The sequence below is a fragment of the Mustela nigripes genome, chromosome 12 (assembly GCF_022355385.1).
Source record: "Mustela nigripes isolate SB6536 chromosome 12, MUSNIG.SB6536, whole genome shotgun sequence".
NCBI classification, from domain to species: domain Eukaryota; kingdom Metazoa; phylum Chordata; class Mammalia; order Carnivora; family Mustelidae; genus Mustela; species Mustela nigripes.
In genome coordinates, this window is record NC_081568.1 from 49195518 (window position 1) to 49213587 (window position 18070).

General features: G+C 41.5%; 1 protein-coding gene across 9 annotated transcripts in view; it reads right to left on the reverse strand.

Moving 5' to 3' along the window:
* Positions 1 to 17882, reverse strand: part of EBF1 (EBF transcription factor 1) — a 385140-nt gene extending 367258 nt beyond the window's left edge. For 8 of the 9 annotated variants that reach the window (XM_059417271.1, XM_059417265.1, XM_059417269.1 and 5 more), the window contains exons 1-5: positions 17698 to 17882; positions 15398 to 15554; positions 14797 to 14860; positions 14088 to 14143; positions 3511 to 3584 (exon numbers count right to left, since the gene is read on the reverse strand). In XM_059417271.1, coding sequence (XP_059273254.1) covers positions 3511 to 3584; positions 14088 to 14143; positions 14797 to 14860; positions 15398 to 15554; positions 17698 to 17831 — 485 coding nt within the window. In that variant the 5' untranslated portion in view covers positions 17832 to 17882. Of the gene's footprint in view, positions 1 to 3510; positions 3585 to 14087; positions 14144 to 14796; positions 14861 to 15397; positions 15555 to 15843; positions 16108 to 17697 lie in introns of those variants that run through there. The other variant, XM_059417267.1, reaches the window with a different exon arrangement.
* Positions 17883 to 18070: the final 188 nt, after the last annotated feature.

Below are 18070 nucleotides of genomic sequence, written 5' to 3' on the forward strand. Positions count from 1 at the left end.
ACTCTGAGCAGCTATGTACCAGGTACTTAGCTAGACACGGCAGACGTAGCTGTTACTAGTACTACTACTTCTGTTTCCACTGGTGTTACTACAAATACTACTGCTCTTCCTATCACGAATAACAATAGACACTTGGTACGTACCATGTGTCAGGCACCGTGATAAGTATTTATGGGGATCATAGCATTTAATCTTAACAATTACCCTATGAGAGAAGTAACATTTCCCCCCACTTCACACATGGGACAACTAAAGCAGAGACGAAAGCTGAGTGACTTCTCTGCCTTCAAGGAGCTCTTTGTTCAGCAAAGCAGGACAGGACCTGGACACACAGTTACAACGTGCCAACTGTTATGTAGGAAAAGCATGGGATATAATAGGAGTGCATAACCAGGAGACAGAACTCAGGCCAAGGGCCATGGACACTTAAAAACTATGCTTAAGTAGAAATCTGAAGGACAAAATCAGAACAAGCCAGCAAAAGAGGAAGAAAGAACAGACTATTTCAAGAGGTTGCCCTGCGCTTGCCCTGGGAACTCATGGTCCCACAAGAGGCTGGGCACTGGTAATAGAAAAAAATGTTTTCCTAAACAGAGCACCCATCCCCTGCAACCGTCCTGTGCACTGGAAAGGGAGAAAATTGACTTTAGCCTGCTTGGGGGGGTTGGGGACTAGGGCTCCCCTACCAAGCATAGGTCCTATTTTCCATTTACATTTAAACATAGGACGCAGTATAATCAAATCCCTATGGACTCCCGCTTTAAAAAATCCTTGGGGTGGCATATTTTTTAAAGAACTTAACCACTAAGTATTAGCAAAATATAATGATAATCTGTATGGTAGATCCCAATTCACCAAAAATGCAGAAACCTTCTCAGAATTCCACAAAAAGAGTTGTACACCATCAAGTCAAAGAGATTTTACCTCAAAGAGAGACAGTAAGTACAATCCAATGGTCATAAGTCCTTTAGCCAGCTCAAGCAATGGGGTTACCCTCTCAACAGAACAAAATAATTTTTTTTTTTTTAATTTGCAACCAACTGAGACACAGCCCCCTGGTGTTTTTCAGATTTTTTTTTTCTTTTTCTTTTTCCGTTGCCTGCAACAAAACAGAATCATCCAAGCCCTTTCTTGTCGATCTAAATTCTCTGTGTCTCCTTTACCATAGCTCCAATGTACTATAAATATACAGCTTTTGTGACATAAATGCAAAGTTTTATTGTGCCGTTAGCCTTGATAGAAGGCACTGCAGAAAGTTGTTTAGAAATTAAATATCTAAAACAAGCTATTTTAAAATCCAGGGCCCTCACTATTTCATGTCTGCAATGAAGAAATTTCATCTTGGGGAGAGCAAGCTGTCTTTCACACCATATGGCTAATGGTGGTGCATAGCAATTAGCCAGGCTGATTAATGGTGAACAGACTCTAATTTTATGCTTATAATTGAGCCTGCATTTGCACCCCTGGTGCAAATTCAGCACATCCCAACTTCCACTTACAACAGGCAAGAAATCAAGAGAAATAGGATGGTGAGGAAAGTGAGAATTTTTTTCCAGAAGCCCCCTAAAGAGCATCAGATTTGCAATTTAAAAGACTGTTAGCCACACAATAGATGACAGGTTTGTGTAATAGGGTCATGGCGGCCTGGTAAACAAACAGTACCCCTTACACATCTACAGGCAGCCAGGAAAACCGTAATCTGTAACATTAGCAGGATGACATTTTGAATATGGCTTTTCCCTCTTAGCCACACAGTACAAACATCATCATTTGCCTTCAGTGGCTTGAGAATTTTATTTTTGCTATTTTTATGTTTCTGAAAAATAGAAAGAACGTCAGCAGTAAAGAACACCAACCGGCATAATAAAATACTTTGGACCAATGAATTTTAAAAACAAGAAAAAATATAAACTGCGTTAATAGGGGGTAGGCTTATGTGTGAAAGGCATAATATATCTTTAAGTATTTCAAGAGTAGAATTATTTCTAGCAGAGTCCAAACATGTACAGATATGAGATGCAAATCTATGATACATAGACATTAGTTGGCCTATTGTTCGAGATCCATCTTCCTGCCTGTCCCCTATTTGCTAGAATCCCATGTAATAGAACATGGAAAATTCATTCTAATGACATGCTAATTGCAGGAAGCTAAAATAAGAGATATGATCAGAAAAATAATAATACAAAGGAGGTCTTTTTTTAATGCTTTTCAAAATGATTTTATCCATTTAATTCTGGAAAGTACAACTCAGCTTTAATGGTCTAATCATTGTATACAGTACACTAATTTTTGCCTAATAATATCTTCCAAGAAACTGATGACTGTATTTTCTGTTTCAAAGGTAAGGAAAGGCTACCTGTTTGTGGGATAATTACCAAGATTTACAAATTGCTGAAGTGAAACCTGTGAAACTCCTGAGGAATTTAGAATACTCTATTAAAAGTACGCTTTTTAAAAAGGAAGAAAAAAGAAAATTGTATAGGCATACATAATTATAGATATAGAAGTTAATATTTGAGATTTCCCGAAGAAAACACATTAAGCCCTTTTTATTTTATTCCCACCTGTGGAGTTTAAAGATTGTTTTACCCACAAGTCCGGGAGCAGCAGATAAAGCCCACGCACGGAGAAGTGGCAGGGGAAGCCTAAAACAACTGGTCAGTAATAGTCAGGAGCCAAGCCTGCTTTGTGCCAGGGAAAGCCTGCATGGCTAACAAAGCAATTAGTAGCCTTTTCCTGATGCATAGTGGCATCTTCATGCTTTATCCAATTACTCAGAATATATCAGGTGTTATTCTAGAAAGAATAAGAATCCTACACTGCAAGTTTAAAGGCTGTCCTCTGGCCTACTCTTTCACACGTGGAGGACTGGCTGGGGCCATGAAAGAGAATTTGGTTTGCTGGCTTGGTTTCCAATGTGGCTTGCGTCTGATTACAGGCAAAATAAATACACTCGTTTGTGGATGAGATGAATTTTTATAACTTTCAGGTGTAGACATTTTCCATCCTTCCAAAAGCTCACTGCTATGGAGAAACATTAGCTACATCGTCACAATTACATACAGGATAACTAAGATTGAGAGATCAGAGGCAAGGGAAGGGGGAAACCCATGATCAGTTTAAGGAGGAATAATGCCTTTGTACCGATGGTCACATTTTTAAGTGGCAGAATTAAAAAGGGGAACTATAACATTCTCATCTTATCCAGAGGCTTCTGTTGACATCAGTAGCACTCTTACTCATTTTACTAGCAATGTAGTTGAGCGCATACATTAACACTAAAAGGATATATTGTAATGGAAATGTTTGTCTTTCAGGATGAAATCTAATAAATAATCAAGAACCACTGAGATGTCTGTGAGCCTTACTACCAAATACTCCTTTTTAGATTATCTAATAGAAGTAAGATAAATACATACCCAACAATCGATCTGAGCTCACCTGGCTTTGAAATATAAATTCACCTTCTCTTTGCTAATTAAAGGAAGAGAGCAAGGTATTTCTTACCTGCACATGATCTCATGTGTGAGCAAGACTCGGCACATTTCTGGGTTCTTGTCTTGGCCTTCATACACTATGGCCTGCAAACAAAGGCATGATTTGAGCTAAAAATGGAACCAAGTACCAGAGAACAAATTCTCGCAATTGAGGACTTGAGCACTTCAATATCACTGAGGCCCAGTTAGCTCTTGGGAGCCCAAGACCTCACGGAGCTGACTGCTTTGAGATACATTGTTAAGGATCAACCCAAATCAGATAGAGGGCATATGCTCCTCTCTGTCCCATCAACCACATTCTTATGACACACACCTTTGGATCAGTGTGTGAGATGAACTTCTGTTGTCAAGACAACCACAATTCTCCTTTCAATTCAGAATAACATGAATCTAATCAATGAGGAGGAAAAACCCAGAAGGTTTAGCAGATTCAGATGCTAGTGATTTAAAATATAGAAAAGCACGTGGATCTGACTTTTAAATATGCATTCGTCACTTCATTTTACTACTTCCAGCCCCAACATTTAGTGTTCTAGAGATGAGTAGCAGAAAACAAGTGGGGATATGCTTAATGAGTCCGTTCACTAACTGTGTCTTCTTTGAGATGATTCATCAATCAGGGAAAATCCTTCCTCCCGCCTACAGGCTGAAAACATGTGCTCTCCAGGGTGTACACCCACCCAAACAGTAATACGCGCCGGCATATGCTATGTGTGTGGGCTTAAGCCATAGAGTTATCTCCCTAAACTGAGAAGAATTACATGTGACTCCCAAAATTTGGACTCCAAACCACCTCATCAGCCAATACGCCTTTGTCTGTTGTCAGTAATGTGCATACAAACATTTTGCTTAAAATCACCCTGAAGTTTCCCTGAGACCGCAGCTTCCTGGGAAATCGACTCGTTAATACCTGGGCCAAAGAAAAACACAGCCATTGGCGGAGCAGTGCTCTACCTCAGGATACATTTTAACTAACTTAACACAGTATCACTGCATAATACAAACACAGCTTCAAATTATTAATAAAATTATTTTCACAAATTCAGATAACTCAATTTCTTGGTGACAAAACTATTTAAATAAACCAGAGACTATCCTTATGTAGTACACAGAAATACTGCAGTAACTAACTTGTACTTGGCTCTAATGTGCTTTGTTTATAAACCTGGGACTTTTAGAACCTGTAAAGGATCAAGACAGCTTAAGACACAGTGTGTACAGACCCTAGGGCAGGCTCTAGGTATGAGAACTAATTCCATTACAGAACAAAAATTGCAACAAATAAAAACATGATGTAAAGTACTTGAATAAGGAGAAAACCTTTCCCTACCTCAGGCCCTTCAAAACCATTTTTTATGGTTAGCCTTCCATAACTCTGTATTTTTTAAAGTTTTATTTTGACACAGTTTTAGACTTATAGAAAAGTTGCAAGACTATATAAAAAATTACAAGAGAGTCTTTAAACACATTCCTCAAATGTTTACACTTTACTAAATCTGCTTATTCTTTTCCATTTTTTCCTGAACCATTTTTAAGTGAACTGCAGACATACTCTAAATATTTCAGCATGTATTTCCTTAAAACAAAGAATTCTCTTCCTTAACCACAGAACAATTATCTGAATTAGAAAAGTAGCACTATACAATAATCTAATCTACAGACTTTATTAAAATTCACCAATTACCCAATAATGTCCTTCACAGCAAAAAATAAATAAACAAAAATTCCATAAATCCAGTATCAATCATTGCATTCAGTCATCATGTCTCCTTTAATACAGAACATTCCTGAGTCTGTAGTTCATGATATTGACATTGTTAAAGAATACAAGCCAATTCTTTTGTAGAATATCTTCTGTTTGGGTTTGTCTGATGTTTCCTTGGACTTAAACAGAAGTTACACAATTCAGGGCCAGAATACCACAGATGTGATTCTGAGTTCTTCTCAGTGTATCAAATCTCACTGTCAGCTACATCCACTACAGGCTGTAAGCTCTGACCATTTGGTTAAGGTGGTGCCTGCCATCCACCAGAGATCATCAGCCAGATCTCCCCCCTGTGAAGTTTCTACTTTACTTTATGTAATTCATAACTCTCCTATGGAGAGATAATCTGCATTATAGTAATATCATATTATCCCTAAAATTTTCATCCACTAGTTTTAGCCTACACAGATGATTCTTTCCTTTATTCTTAAAAGACCTTTTCAAATACCCAAGACGTTGCTTTATTCAAGAAAATGTTTTGAGTAAATCGAAAACATTTTGAAAACCAAAAATTATATCTGTCTGCTTTATTTATTGAGATCACTGCTGAAATCAAAGGAACATTGTAAGTAACAGATTAGGTCCCAAATATGGTGCTAAAAAATTCTAATCATGCATGTTTGTCATATCCTATTATCACTGCATGTTTGGGACATTCTCTTAATATCCCTGATAACCTCTGTTTCAACTCCACTTTTTTGTTGTGCTAAACTAATACAAGTAATGTGGTAAATATATTCATAGATATTGGTAGGGTTTTCTTTCCCATAAAAAAATAAGTGTTTTGTTTTGTTTGTTTTTTTAAGAGGAATGTGTATCAGTTACATCAGGACTTCTCACTCTGATTGTTTCTAGGTGATATTATTTTTGTTGAGGCTGCTGGTTCCACCAAAATAAGTGGATCCATGATGATAGTCAATAAAGATATGTCACAATGCAGATATTCTCACGACTCCCCTAATAGGAGATGATCCAAGGATGCCCAGGGATCCCAAGCTTTTATCTTTAGTCACCACATATCATTTGTGGAAGGCCCAGGGCCTCTGTAACAGATCTCTTCACCAAATGCCAAACTGCCCCTTCACTCAGGCAGCAGTCAAAAGGAAGACTCCTTCTCTAAATCAAGCACAGAAAAATAAAAGCATGAGTTTGGATTTGCTCAGAAATAGTTAGGAATTCTGGAGAGAAGTGAATGCCTAAAGTTTCTGCTGTCCCTCTTTTTGAGGCCCCACCAGAACAATACTTTTTAGCACATACACACAGAGAAAGAAGGGCTATTTCTGTGACTTCTAAAATAAAAGCAAGAGAACCCAGGAATCTTTTATCTCTCCTATGAAGTAGAACTAAAATCTTGGGAGTATAGTAAGCTAGAACCTCAGTGTAACTGAATCAGCTCCAGAGTAGACCTTGGTCACAGGCAGATCTACCTCCAACCTCACCTATGCAGTATTTGTTACTGAAAAGCCTGCTTAAAACACAGACAGACACACACACACACACAACCACATAAAAGATATGGGCCAAGAAATCAACATTCTGTTGAAATCCAAAATGGGGAAATATGATAAAATTATTTTGCTGAATCTCTCTGAAGAAGAGTGTCCACAATAAAACAGACGTCTTAAAAATGTCCCAAAGATCTCCATCCAGCTTACACACACAACCGATGGTCTCACACCCGTTCTCTACCGTGCACATCTCACACTCATCAAGATGGCTTCACAGTTCAGCAAACCCAGAGTCAAAGCCTAAAAGGAAAGGGATCTTCTAATGCCAACTTAGAAGTTTCTGCTTTTCTTACTAATTTAAATATAGGCCTCTGTGCGGTGTGAATAAAGCTCCCTGAGACAGGATCAGCTGGGAGATCACAGAAGCATAGAAACAGCATTGACTAGTTTAAGTGAAACCATTTTAATAGACAGCTGGTTTAGGGCCCAGACAATGGAACACCAAGAAGAAGGCTTATTTTCATCCTCCCTAGTAAATCATGCGTCTGCTCACTGTGAGGAAGGTAGTCTGCTGTGAGAGCGACAAAGACAACAGTGGCTTAAATAAATCAATGTGTTTATCAGGAGTAAGGACTGGAGGCCTGTTACAGACATGGGCAGGCGGGGGAGAGAAAACATATAAAATACATTATTTAAATAAATGAATTGATGCCAAAGCAAGTTCAGGTTTTAACCTAAGAAATAAAAAATACAATATCAGGCATAAAACAATATGAACCTTAATTCTGCCACTGCCAATTATATCCCTGAAGATGGCAGGAGTACTTGTGCAGGAAGAAAGCTAAAAGAATACACAGCCCTAATTTCATCTCAACTTTAAAAACCTGGTGAAATTGATGAAAAAAAAAAAAGTTGTCACAACTTGACCCATGTGGAGCAGACTTAGTTTCCTGATATACTAGCCTCCCTTTCCTTAATGTCCTCTCCTCATAAGCACAAAGAAAATATCGAAGTCTCTCCATTGATTATCAGATTGAGGGTTTTTTCCAGAATAGTTTTTTCCAAAAATGAGGGGAAAAATAGGAATTCTTAAATTTACATACCCTAATGCAACAGCAATACCTGAAGTTTTACTGTGAGAATAAAACGCCATCAATTTCAAATGCTCAATTATAAATCCACCTATACTGGTCTTCAAAAAGGAATAAATCAGTCTATCCAGAAAATCTGCCTCAGTAAGCACTGTTTTAGATGGCATCTTGTAAAGTGTGGTTCATCACTCCTTTTCTAAAATATCACTGGGTCTTAAAAGTTAATTGAAACTTCCTATGGATGAAGACCACACAGATAAGACAGAAAAACACACAGTGCACATGCACCAAGATCACACTTCAATAGGATGCCAAAGGAAATAGAGAATTGAGCATGGCTTTTCTTTGTTTACTCTTCTAATAGTTTTAACTCTTTATGTTCTAAGCCAAAATAAAGAGGGCAAGGAACATAGTTTTGACTTTGGTTCTTCAAAATCCAAAAGGGTTTTAGGAACAAATGTTTTCATTAGAAGACTTTATGGTTTATAACCAAACAATAGGAAACTTGTCATCGGAAGGAAGGAAGGAAAGAAGGGACGGAGGGAGGGAGGAAAGAGGAGACAGAGAAAAGGAGGGCAGGAGGGAGAGAGGGAAGGAAAAAAGAAAAAAGAGAAAAAGAGAAAAAGGAAGAGAGATGGGTTATCCATAACTAACAAAAACTCCTCATTTTCCACTTAAGTGAAAGCAGGACCCTGGAAAATACGTTACTTCTTTTTCTACATACAAAATAAAGGCCAAACCTAATTTATCACCGTCAAGAATAAGTTCATGAATGTACAAAGTACCTCCTTCAACCAGAAGTAAAACGTCCTCTAATTACAGACTGTCAACAAGCCTTTGGTAGCAAATTACCAAGAATCGGAATGAATCAAAAAATAATATGAACACCTACAATATCAATGTACTAGAATATTAATCACTGCATTCAACCACCAAGTTATATGCTTGTCATTTAAAAAAAAAAAAAAAAAAAAAAAGCTAGCTTATGTGATTCCAGAAATTTCCAGTAGGTGAAGGAGCCCTAGTTAAAAATTAACCTGTGCCAAAGAAAACCCTACAAAACTGACCTTTCATAAACAATTGTGTCAAACAGCAATCCAACATTAATAGTGGAATAAAATAAAAAATTATTTTGCTTCAATTAGCAGCTGGGCTACTGGTGAACAAATTATAAAGATGTAATTTCAGCTTAGCAGCTAAGAAGGCCTGTTTTCAGAACTGAATTAGGAAAGTTGCAAAGGAATGATATCATATTCAGTATGCTGTTCAGTTACATCACAGCCCTGAATAAAAAGAGAATGTGTATCGAAAGCAATTAGCTTTAGAGTACATCTTTAATGACTCAAAGAAACAAATTGCCTTATATTATTCAAGCACCAGGATAAAAACTGAATCACTCTAACAATTCCACACTGTACTTCTTTTTCTAACAGTAGTAAGAGATACTTCACTAATATGATAACTACATGTACATCTATATTAGTAGATACAGCTGGCTTTGTGAACCCGATGGGACAATAATAATAATAATAAAATAATCAAAGCAGCTAATGTATTAAGCACTTAATATATGCCAGTCACTATTCTAAGCATTTTACATGTAGGAGTCCATTTAATTGTCACAAAAGAGCTTCAAGGTAGGTGCTATCATTATTTCCATTAGTTTGATTTCGAATGCTTACATGCTTTAATTACTCACTGAGACCAAATCATTCTTGCTTAACAACTATATAAACAATTCGCCAACATCCAAACACTCCTTCATTCCTCTCAGCAATGTAAGTCAAAACATAAGAACAGACTATTGGTGTAGTCATAGGAGTTCGATAAATGCATCACTACTAATATGTTCGTTTTTAATGCTGTTCAAACATTCACATGGAAACAGCTCTAGCGTAAATATCCCCGAACAAATGGCTGTATATTATCCAGGAGGGAGCAGTTGGACCGCCAGACTGGGGAAGTACTAGGCCATCTGGCTCCAGCAATCTCTCCAAAACCATCAGCTTTGTTTTCACCCCCAGACTCCAAACAACACATTTTCCACTGTGATGAGTTTACATTTTCCCAAACACAGGTCCTGATCATGCATAAAAATTCCAAACTTCTTCATTCCTCTATGTGCAAGGAAATTTAAATCACCTGCCTTTTTGACACTTTACCAAAGGAGAGAGAAAGCTGCTGAAATGTGGCTCCTGACTAGAAACTTGCCTTTTTTGTTTGTTTGTTTCCCCAAATGTATGAAAGAGCCTTTCTGCTGGCCCGAGTGAATTCCTTTGGAACTTATTGATATACTAAAAATGTGTTTATCTACCAATGAAGAACCATGAACTGAAAGGGTTGTTAATCAAATCTACGTAGCTGTGGCAGGATATAATGAAACAATCAATAGGAAGAAATGTGCTAGCATCAATAACTTAAAGTACCAGGAACATCAAAACAAATATATAAAGAAGACTAGCTTGTAAGAGAAAGAGGACAGCATTTTTGGTCATTGTACTTTGGGCCTCCCCACCTGCTAAGCTTGGACCTTTTTTGGGGGTCCCCTCACCACACCACCTACCTTCAAACCCATACATGACAAGGATTATGTGACTGTTACTTTTCCCTTTCCAAAAAAGAGCTTCTCTCTGTGGACAGGAGTATTTTGCTTTTGATAACTTTATGGAATTTGGTACTCTTTGAATTATAAAAATGTCACTTTTTTAAAAGCAAGATGGTAGGAGGGAAGGTAAGTTAAGGCTTTTTTTTTTTTTTTTAACTATTTAATATTAACTCACCGAAGCAATCACAGAACATAAACATATTTCAAATACTACATGAAAGTCTGAAATGAGGCACATTAAACATCAGACCTCCCCCACTGGGTTCATTTGAGCTTCTGCAGTAGATAGTGTTTTTGAACTCAACAGCCATAAACTTCTAGGTCCTACAGGCCTTTCTGCATGCTCACTAATGGAATACCAAAAACAGCAATGACACAAAAACAACCTATTTTTAGTCCAGCTAAACTTGGTTTTGAACAACCCTTCCCAAAAGCAAGCCTCTCATTTTCTAGTTGGTGGACGAATTTCTTAAATATCATCATATCCCTTGTGTTTCATGAGGCATACGGATAAGGGGGCTCTCAGATCCTTCCACATTCGCTTGTAATAAAACTTCTTTTCTCTTAGTTGAGTCCAAAATTAAGAGTCATTACCCAAAATATTGTAATGAGACACTTTGAAAAGGTGTGAAATACTGTGTCATATTAACACATCTTGGTTGATTAAGTACATTTCTGTTTGATTTCAATGCTGCTAACTCCACTCAAGTTGAGGAACATCCTATGAAAATGGAGAGCGCACAGATAGTTTGGATTTTGCTTGCCAAAGATTCCCTTTGAATTTTAACCCCAGCTTCTGAGTCAAAGATAAGACATCAAACCCAAAAAGCTGCATCTCTGATATAAAAAATGTTACAAACAGCTTAGAGAAGACACTTGAATGGTGACTAGGTATTCCCTCCAAAATTTAAGATGTAATTAGAACGTATCACATCACTGATATTATCCTATTCTGTACTCAAAATCTCAAAATCCTGAGTCTATCTGGAAGAATTTCATGAAGGAAAAAAAATTGTAATCATTTAATCAGTCATTTTATGTCAAGCCTTACTTCTGATTGAAGGGGTCACTGCATATGTAACAAAAAGAAAAAATTTAAGAAACTATAAATCAGACTTGGTAGTTAATTATCATAGAATAATCTCAAGCTAGATGAGAATCCACTGTTTAACTCATTAAGACTAAAATATAATAATTATGTCACAACCAGGAAAAGTTATGTTTCTTCACACTGATCTGCTTTCTGAAGACTACTGTATTAACTATGTCTACAAGAATCTAACCTATTTCCTAAACTCTTTCAGGACACAATCAACAAACAAGCAGATAATGGGCAGGGATTGTCTTTCAAAGTGAAACCTACACAGAAGGCATTAGAAAATTACTAAGAAAGCAAATAGGTATGTCTCAAAAAAACAAAAACAAAAACAACATAAAAAAACCACACACATCTTCTCTTGATTATTTTTGGAATCAATTCAGATAGTTACTTAAACCTTTCTCAGGTCACTCCCCACCAAACTATATAATTGCATACATTTATAATTGTAACTTTCAGTGAGATGTCACATTATGGCAACTGACTTTCTGAAACCTGTTATTATTAAAAATAAACTGCATCTTGTTCTAGTCTCCCACCCCCAACTGATAGAATTTCTAATACCATGCAGTCAACGAATGCCCTAAACTGTAGTTTTTCTTAAACTCTATGACCTTGTTAGTAAAATGATTTTTGATGTATTGCTTTATAAAAATCAAAATTATTCCCCCACCATATGAGACTGTGTAAAGTCAGTTCGTTTCATAATGGAAAAATCAGTTTTTGGTGGCACTTTTTCTTTCAGGGGTCTAAAAGTTTTGAAAGTAGTTAATCTCTTCAAACATGTCCTAATTTTGCACTCCTCACAACTGTTCCTTATAGTGCTGCCTATAATTTAATATGTAAGTGGTCAATGTTGCACAAGCAGATAAGCCTTACATTCTGGTTTGTGGGGATTTTTTATCTTTTAAAAAGTGATTTCTAATAAAGATATATGTAATATGTATTACAGTTCGTACTTTCCCCCTCCCCCTCTGCCCTTTTCTTTCCTCTGATGAGAATGGCAGGAAAAGGTATCTAGGGTATCAAAGACAATTTTTTAAAACAAAACTCCACTTAGGACATTTTTGTTTTGATACAGTAAAAAAAAAAAAAAAGTTACTGAAATCAGGCTTTTGTGTTTCTGTGTGATAGGGAAAAAAATTTTTTTGCATAATACAGTGTGTCCAAATGAAAGGGAATTATCCTATGTAAGAATCAAAATGAGTAAAGAAAAAATAAGACCAAGATTGGAAGTACAAATGTGCATTTACTCTGACTAAAAAACCAAGAAATGAATCTTGAAGAAAGTCAAATATTTTAGGCAAATAACTTAAAATAGACCTCAGTAAGTATTTATTAATTATTTTTAAAACTACATTTCATACCCTCATGTTTTCTACTTGGTTCAAAATGAAATACAAGACTAACAATCAAAATCAGCTATTACTGAAAGGTTCTTGCTAAATAGATTTCAAAACTTCCAAAATCTTCTGAATGTGCATTTGTAGAACATATCTAAGCCATGCTTATCTAAAAATAATTTTTAAATTGCATGTATACCCTAATTTGAAAACTTCCAAGTCAGTATCTATGAAAGGAGATCACCCTCCTTATTTTAAAGAAAAACTATTTCTAAATTGCAATCAAGCAAATAAGTTTTATTCCTCTTACTAAATTGGTGGTTAGTACACAATGTATAACTTTGCTCTTTGTTCTAGTTTCTTTCCCCCACCCAATAAAGCTGGCTTCTTTTTTGTTACTAAGTCCTCCAACTACCTAACCAGCTACTTAATTCTGAAACTAAACTTTTTCTTAAAATTTAAAAAAAAAAAAAAAAAAGGCTCCTGTGCCTCATTAAAACGTCAGGCCTTTTTTCTGATTCGGCTCATAATTGTATCTTTTAAACCATAACTCAACCTTAATGTGCGCTGCTTGACACCCGCATGTTGGGGAGTTGAAGAAAATGCCGCCTATGTACCTTTAAGACCACAAGCTCACTCATGCTGCCTGGCTTCTTGCCAAATTTGGAGGCAAAAGCAGGAGGATTTTTGCAAAATATCCTCTAACAATTGTCGCTCCCTCTTCCAACAATACCACACTACCACCTCCTTTTTAAAAAATCTCTGGTGTGGGTCATCTGCGCTCTCAGCTCCTGTCACCATTCCTGAGTAAGGTACCTAGGCCCCCCAACACCATTCCCTACCCTAGATCTCCCAGGAGTGGCTGGGAGGGTTCGGGTTTCACAAGTTCAGCCCACTCTAGCCAAGGTCCCTGGGCACCTTTTGCGCCCCCTGGGACTCCTCGGCCGGCCGGGTCAAAGGAAGTTCAGCACTTACTCTCGCCTCTCAGTACCTGTAGTCTTAATGCAAGAGGCCTGAGCCTTCCTTGGTGGGAAGGAACCTTCGAGCCATCTTCCCCACGAGGTGGGCTCTAGGGTGTGTATCTGCACTCTAGGCTGCGCTAGAATAAGGTCTGAGGTCCGCCCTGGCGTTGAGAGTTTGAGCCCCAGACCCCGCGCTAAGGAGTAGCCAGCTTCTTGATTTCCCCAAATTTCGAGGCCCTCGAGTCACTCCGCCGCGCCAAATTCAGAAACTTACTTGTTTGGTCATGGAGTCAATGAGGCGCACGTAGAAATCTTGCTCAGTCCTTATCCCTGGGACAAAGGGGAAGGGGATAGGGGAACGAAGAAAAATTAAGTGAGAGAGGAACTGCCGCAAAATTAACAAACAAACAAACAAACAAACAACAACAACAACAAAAAGAATGGGGCTCCAAGGCTTGTGCAATGCCTACTGTCCCAGAGAAGCACAGACAGGACACCACCACCCCCACTTTCCCCCATGTCTGGAGAGGGGCCAGTCCCCAAGAAACGGCAGCTGAGAATGTTGCAGGACCCCCCACCTGGCTTCCCTCCTTTTTCTTGGAGGGAACCCCTCCGTGCGTTCTCCGGGAGCCATCAAGGCCACGGTCGCTCGAGCCCCCTGAACCCAAAGGACTTTGGGCCTAGAGCCGGAGCTAAGCCAAGAAAACAGGCTCTAGGAATGGGAGGAAGAAAGAAATTGGCCCTTTGAGGGCCGGGGCTCCACACCTGACCCCAGGTGTGCTCGAGGCCGCTACGGCCGCCTTCCGGCTACTCAGGGCCTCCGCGGGTGAAACCTCCTCAGGCGAAACTTAGGAGAGGACGGGTCACCCCGAGGCCGGGGGACGACTCTGCGTGCACAGGGCTCTGGTCCACCTGGATCTTCCCGCGCACCCTGCCTCACCCAGGGCCCCGGGGTGCCGGCGCGGAACAGACCGGAGCCTCACCATTGCTGTAGAGGAGCTGGAGCCGGTAGTGAATCCCGTTATTGGTCTTTTCGCTGTTGGCTTCCTGGGTTGCGGCAGGACGCAAAGACACAACAAGAGACGCAGGAAAGAGGTCGGCGTGAGCGAGTGGACCCACTTCGAGGCAACTTTCCCGAAGACGGGACGCCCGGCCGGAAAACGGATGGGCCCGGGAGCAGCAGAAATTGCGGCCAACTGTGATCCCTCTGCCGCCCTCCCGACCCTTACTGCTCCCTCTTCCCTTCCAGAAAATTCCGTGGGGCCTGGGGGCTCGAGCCTGGGTCAGCAGAGGCAGGAGCTGCGCGTGGTCGCGCGGTCGAGGGCGGGTTCATCCCCGGCGCCCTTCACTCTGGAGTGCGAAGCCGGGCTCGCCTCTCTCCAGCTCTGGAGCCCCACGCGAACTTTTTTGGAGCAGAACCTCATGGATGAGGAGCCCGGGTTCGCCCAGGACGGGAAGTGGCTTGGGGGACCCCGCTCAGGAGTGTGTTAGGGAAGCTTTGCACTCGCTGAGGAGCGCGCCTCCCGATGTGGCTGGGCCTGCTCCCCGGCCAGGGCGAGGGGCAGCGGCGCTGCGCCCACTTACTTTTTCCTTCTCCACGAACCCCACAAAGGCTGTCCTCTCGATCTCCACGGGCTGGCCCTGTCTGTCGTAGAGGGCCAGGACGAAGTGGAAGAAGTTGGATTTCCGCAGATTGGAAGGCGGCTGCTTCTCAAAGTGAGCCCGGGCCAGACCCACCCCGCTGCGGCCAAAGACGCAGAGTTAGACGGCTAAGCTGGACACCGACGCGCGACCCTTTGTCACCCCTTACACAGGCGAGAACCCTCAAACATCAACCTCCTTTACCCCCAGAACACCCAGTGGGCGGCCTACACGCCCCCTCCGGCGCCCCGAGCCCACCCGGCGGCGGGACATGCGTGTTCTCGCGTGTCCAATCCACAGGGCGCGCCCCGCGAACTCGCGGAAGAGCCCTGAAAAGTTTTGTTTGGATTTTGCGCAGGAGATAAAACCCTGCAGGCGTTTACTCCGACCTGACACGCGCTGCGTGGGAAGAAAGAAGAGGTGGATGCGGCGAACCCGCGTTCGCGGAATACAGCTGGTCGTTTACAATTTGGAGGGAGGAAAGCATGGGAATTGGTCCCCGCCACCCCCACGAATCTCCCGCCTCAGCTTCGAAGGCAGGTGAGGATGGCTGAGGAACAGGCTCAGCTTCTGGAAGCCGAAGCCATCCTCCAGGAAACGTCAAGTGCCCCAGCCAAGCGCGCGCGCTTGGCCTTGGGAAACCGCATGCCCCCCTCCCCAAATAAAGCTAGTGAGAAAAAGGATCTGAGGATGAGGGACTCAGAGCTGTCAGGGGTGGTCGCTGTGGAACATGGAACTGGGGTGTGTTTTTTAATTTAAAGACCTGTTCTGACAAAGTTTCGCCGCTCCACGGAAACCCTCACACTCATTCCAGAAATCCTACGGACAAGGGGTGCCGACTGAGCGCGCCCGCGGGGGAACTGGAAGCTCCGGTGCCAGGGGCGCCGGGAGGCCACTAACAATCCGACCTGCCCAACACAAGGGCGCTCTCTCTCTCTCACACACACACACACACACACACACACGCACACACACGCGCACACGCGCACATACACACACACTCTTTCGCTTCCAGCCAGTTACCCAACTCACTCTCACTACTAACCACCCCCATCCTTGTACTCAGCGGGGATGGGAACCGTGTTGCAGACACTTGTCCCCAGCCCGGAGAAGATGAGGATGAGGTAATTAGTCATCTTCCTTTTTCCCCTTCCGCCCTCTGAGTCGGATAGGGCTAGTGGCCGCCAGATCTCCTACTCCCCCAAGCCCAGCTGGTGGTCTGGGGGAAAAAAAAAGACCATTTCTCACTTGGGACTAGGAGTCCCCAGAAAGGGGGATAAGAGTGCCCAGAAAAGTTCCCCCGCGTCAATCTCCAAGGGCAGTGCCTCCTGGCCTCACAGTCTAACATCTCAGGAACTGAGTGGGAGAGGGGCTGTAAGGGACCATGGTGACAGAGGGTGAGGAAGCCTTTTCGGAGATGTCAGAATTAAAGTTGGGAGTTGCTGTTCTACCGGTGGACCAAGAAAAACTGAAAGCTAGAGAAAGAGGGACAGAGAACCAGACTAGAGAATTAAGAGAAGGTTCTGGGGAGGCATGGAGAGATAAACGAAGAGGGAAAGGGAGGTAAGGGAAAGAGTAGAGAGGAGGGAGGAGTGAAGAAAGAGGGGAAGAAGGAAAGAATGAAGAAAGCCAGGATCGAAAGAGGAAAGAGAGGGAAGGAAGGCAAGGAAAAGAGAAAAGGAAAGGAAGTAAAGAGAAGGAAGAAAGAAAGGAAGGAAGAAGGAAGGAGGAAGGAAGGAAAGAAAGAAGAGGAAGGGAGGAAAAGAAAGAAGAGAAGGGAAAAAAGTTTAGAAAGGAGGGAAGAAAAAAAAAAGGAAGGAAAGAAAGGAAGGAAAGACAGAAAAAAGAAAGAAAAGAAAGGAAGAGAAAAGAAGGAAGGAAGGAAAGTAAGAAAAAAGAAAGAGGAGTGCCAGCGGGAAAGAAAGAGCAATCACATAAAAACACAGATATCCAACATCGTGCTGGTGAGACGCCTCTTCTGGCTTAAAACGAAATGAAAACAGTCACAGGCGAAGCAGGGGAAAGTGCCGGCAAAGCGTGGGCTCCTCGCAGGCAGCTCCAGGCTCTCTCCGGCCGCAGGCGACCAAGGCAGCGCGGCCAGGGAGCGCGGAGACCCGGAGGCGAGCCGAGCCGAGCGGCGGACTCTCCAGCACCGCCCGGCCCCGCGGCGGCCGCCGCCACCGCTTCCCGGCTCTTCTGCTTGCGGCTCGCCTCCCCGGCCGCGGTCCCCGAGCGGTACCCACCTCTGCGCCGCCGTGTTGGCGTCCAGCACCCCGGCGCCCTGCATCCACGTCCGCACCGCGTTCATGCCGCTGCCCAGCGGCTCTTCCTTCATGCTGCTTCCACTCCGTTGGATGCTTTCCTGAATCCCAAACATGAAAACAACCTTTTCTTGTGGAAAATCTCCTCCCCCTTGAAAATATTGAAAAAAAAAAAAAAAAAAAAAAAAAAAAAAAGGAAAGAAAAACGCCAGCCAGAGATTTTTTTTTTTTTTTTGAGACGATGAACTCGTGCTGGAAGATCAAGGCGGGCTGGAAAGCAAATTTTTAAAAAAATGTAAACCTTCGCTCGAAACTGAGCGATAACCAAAAAAAAAAAAAAAAAAAAAAAAAAAAA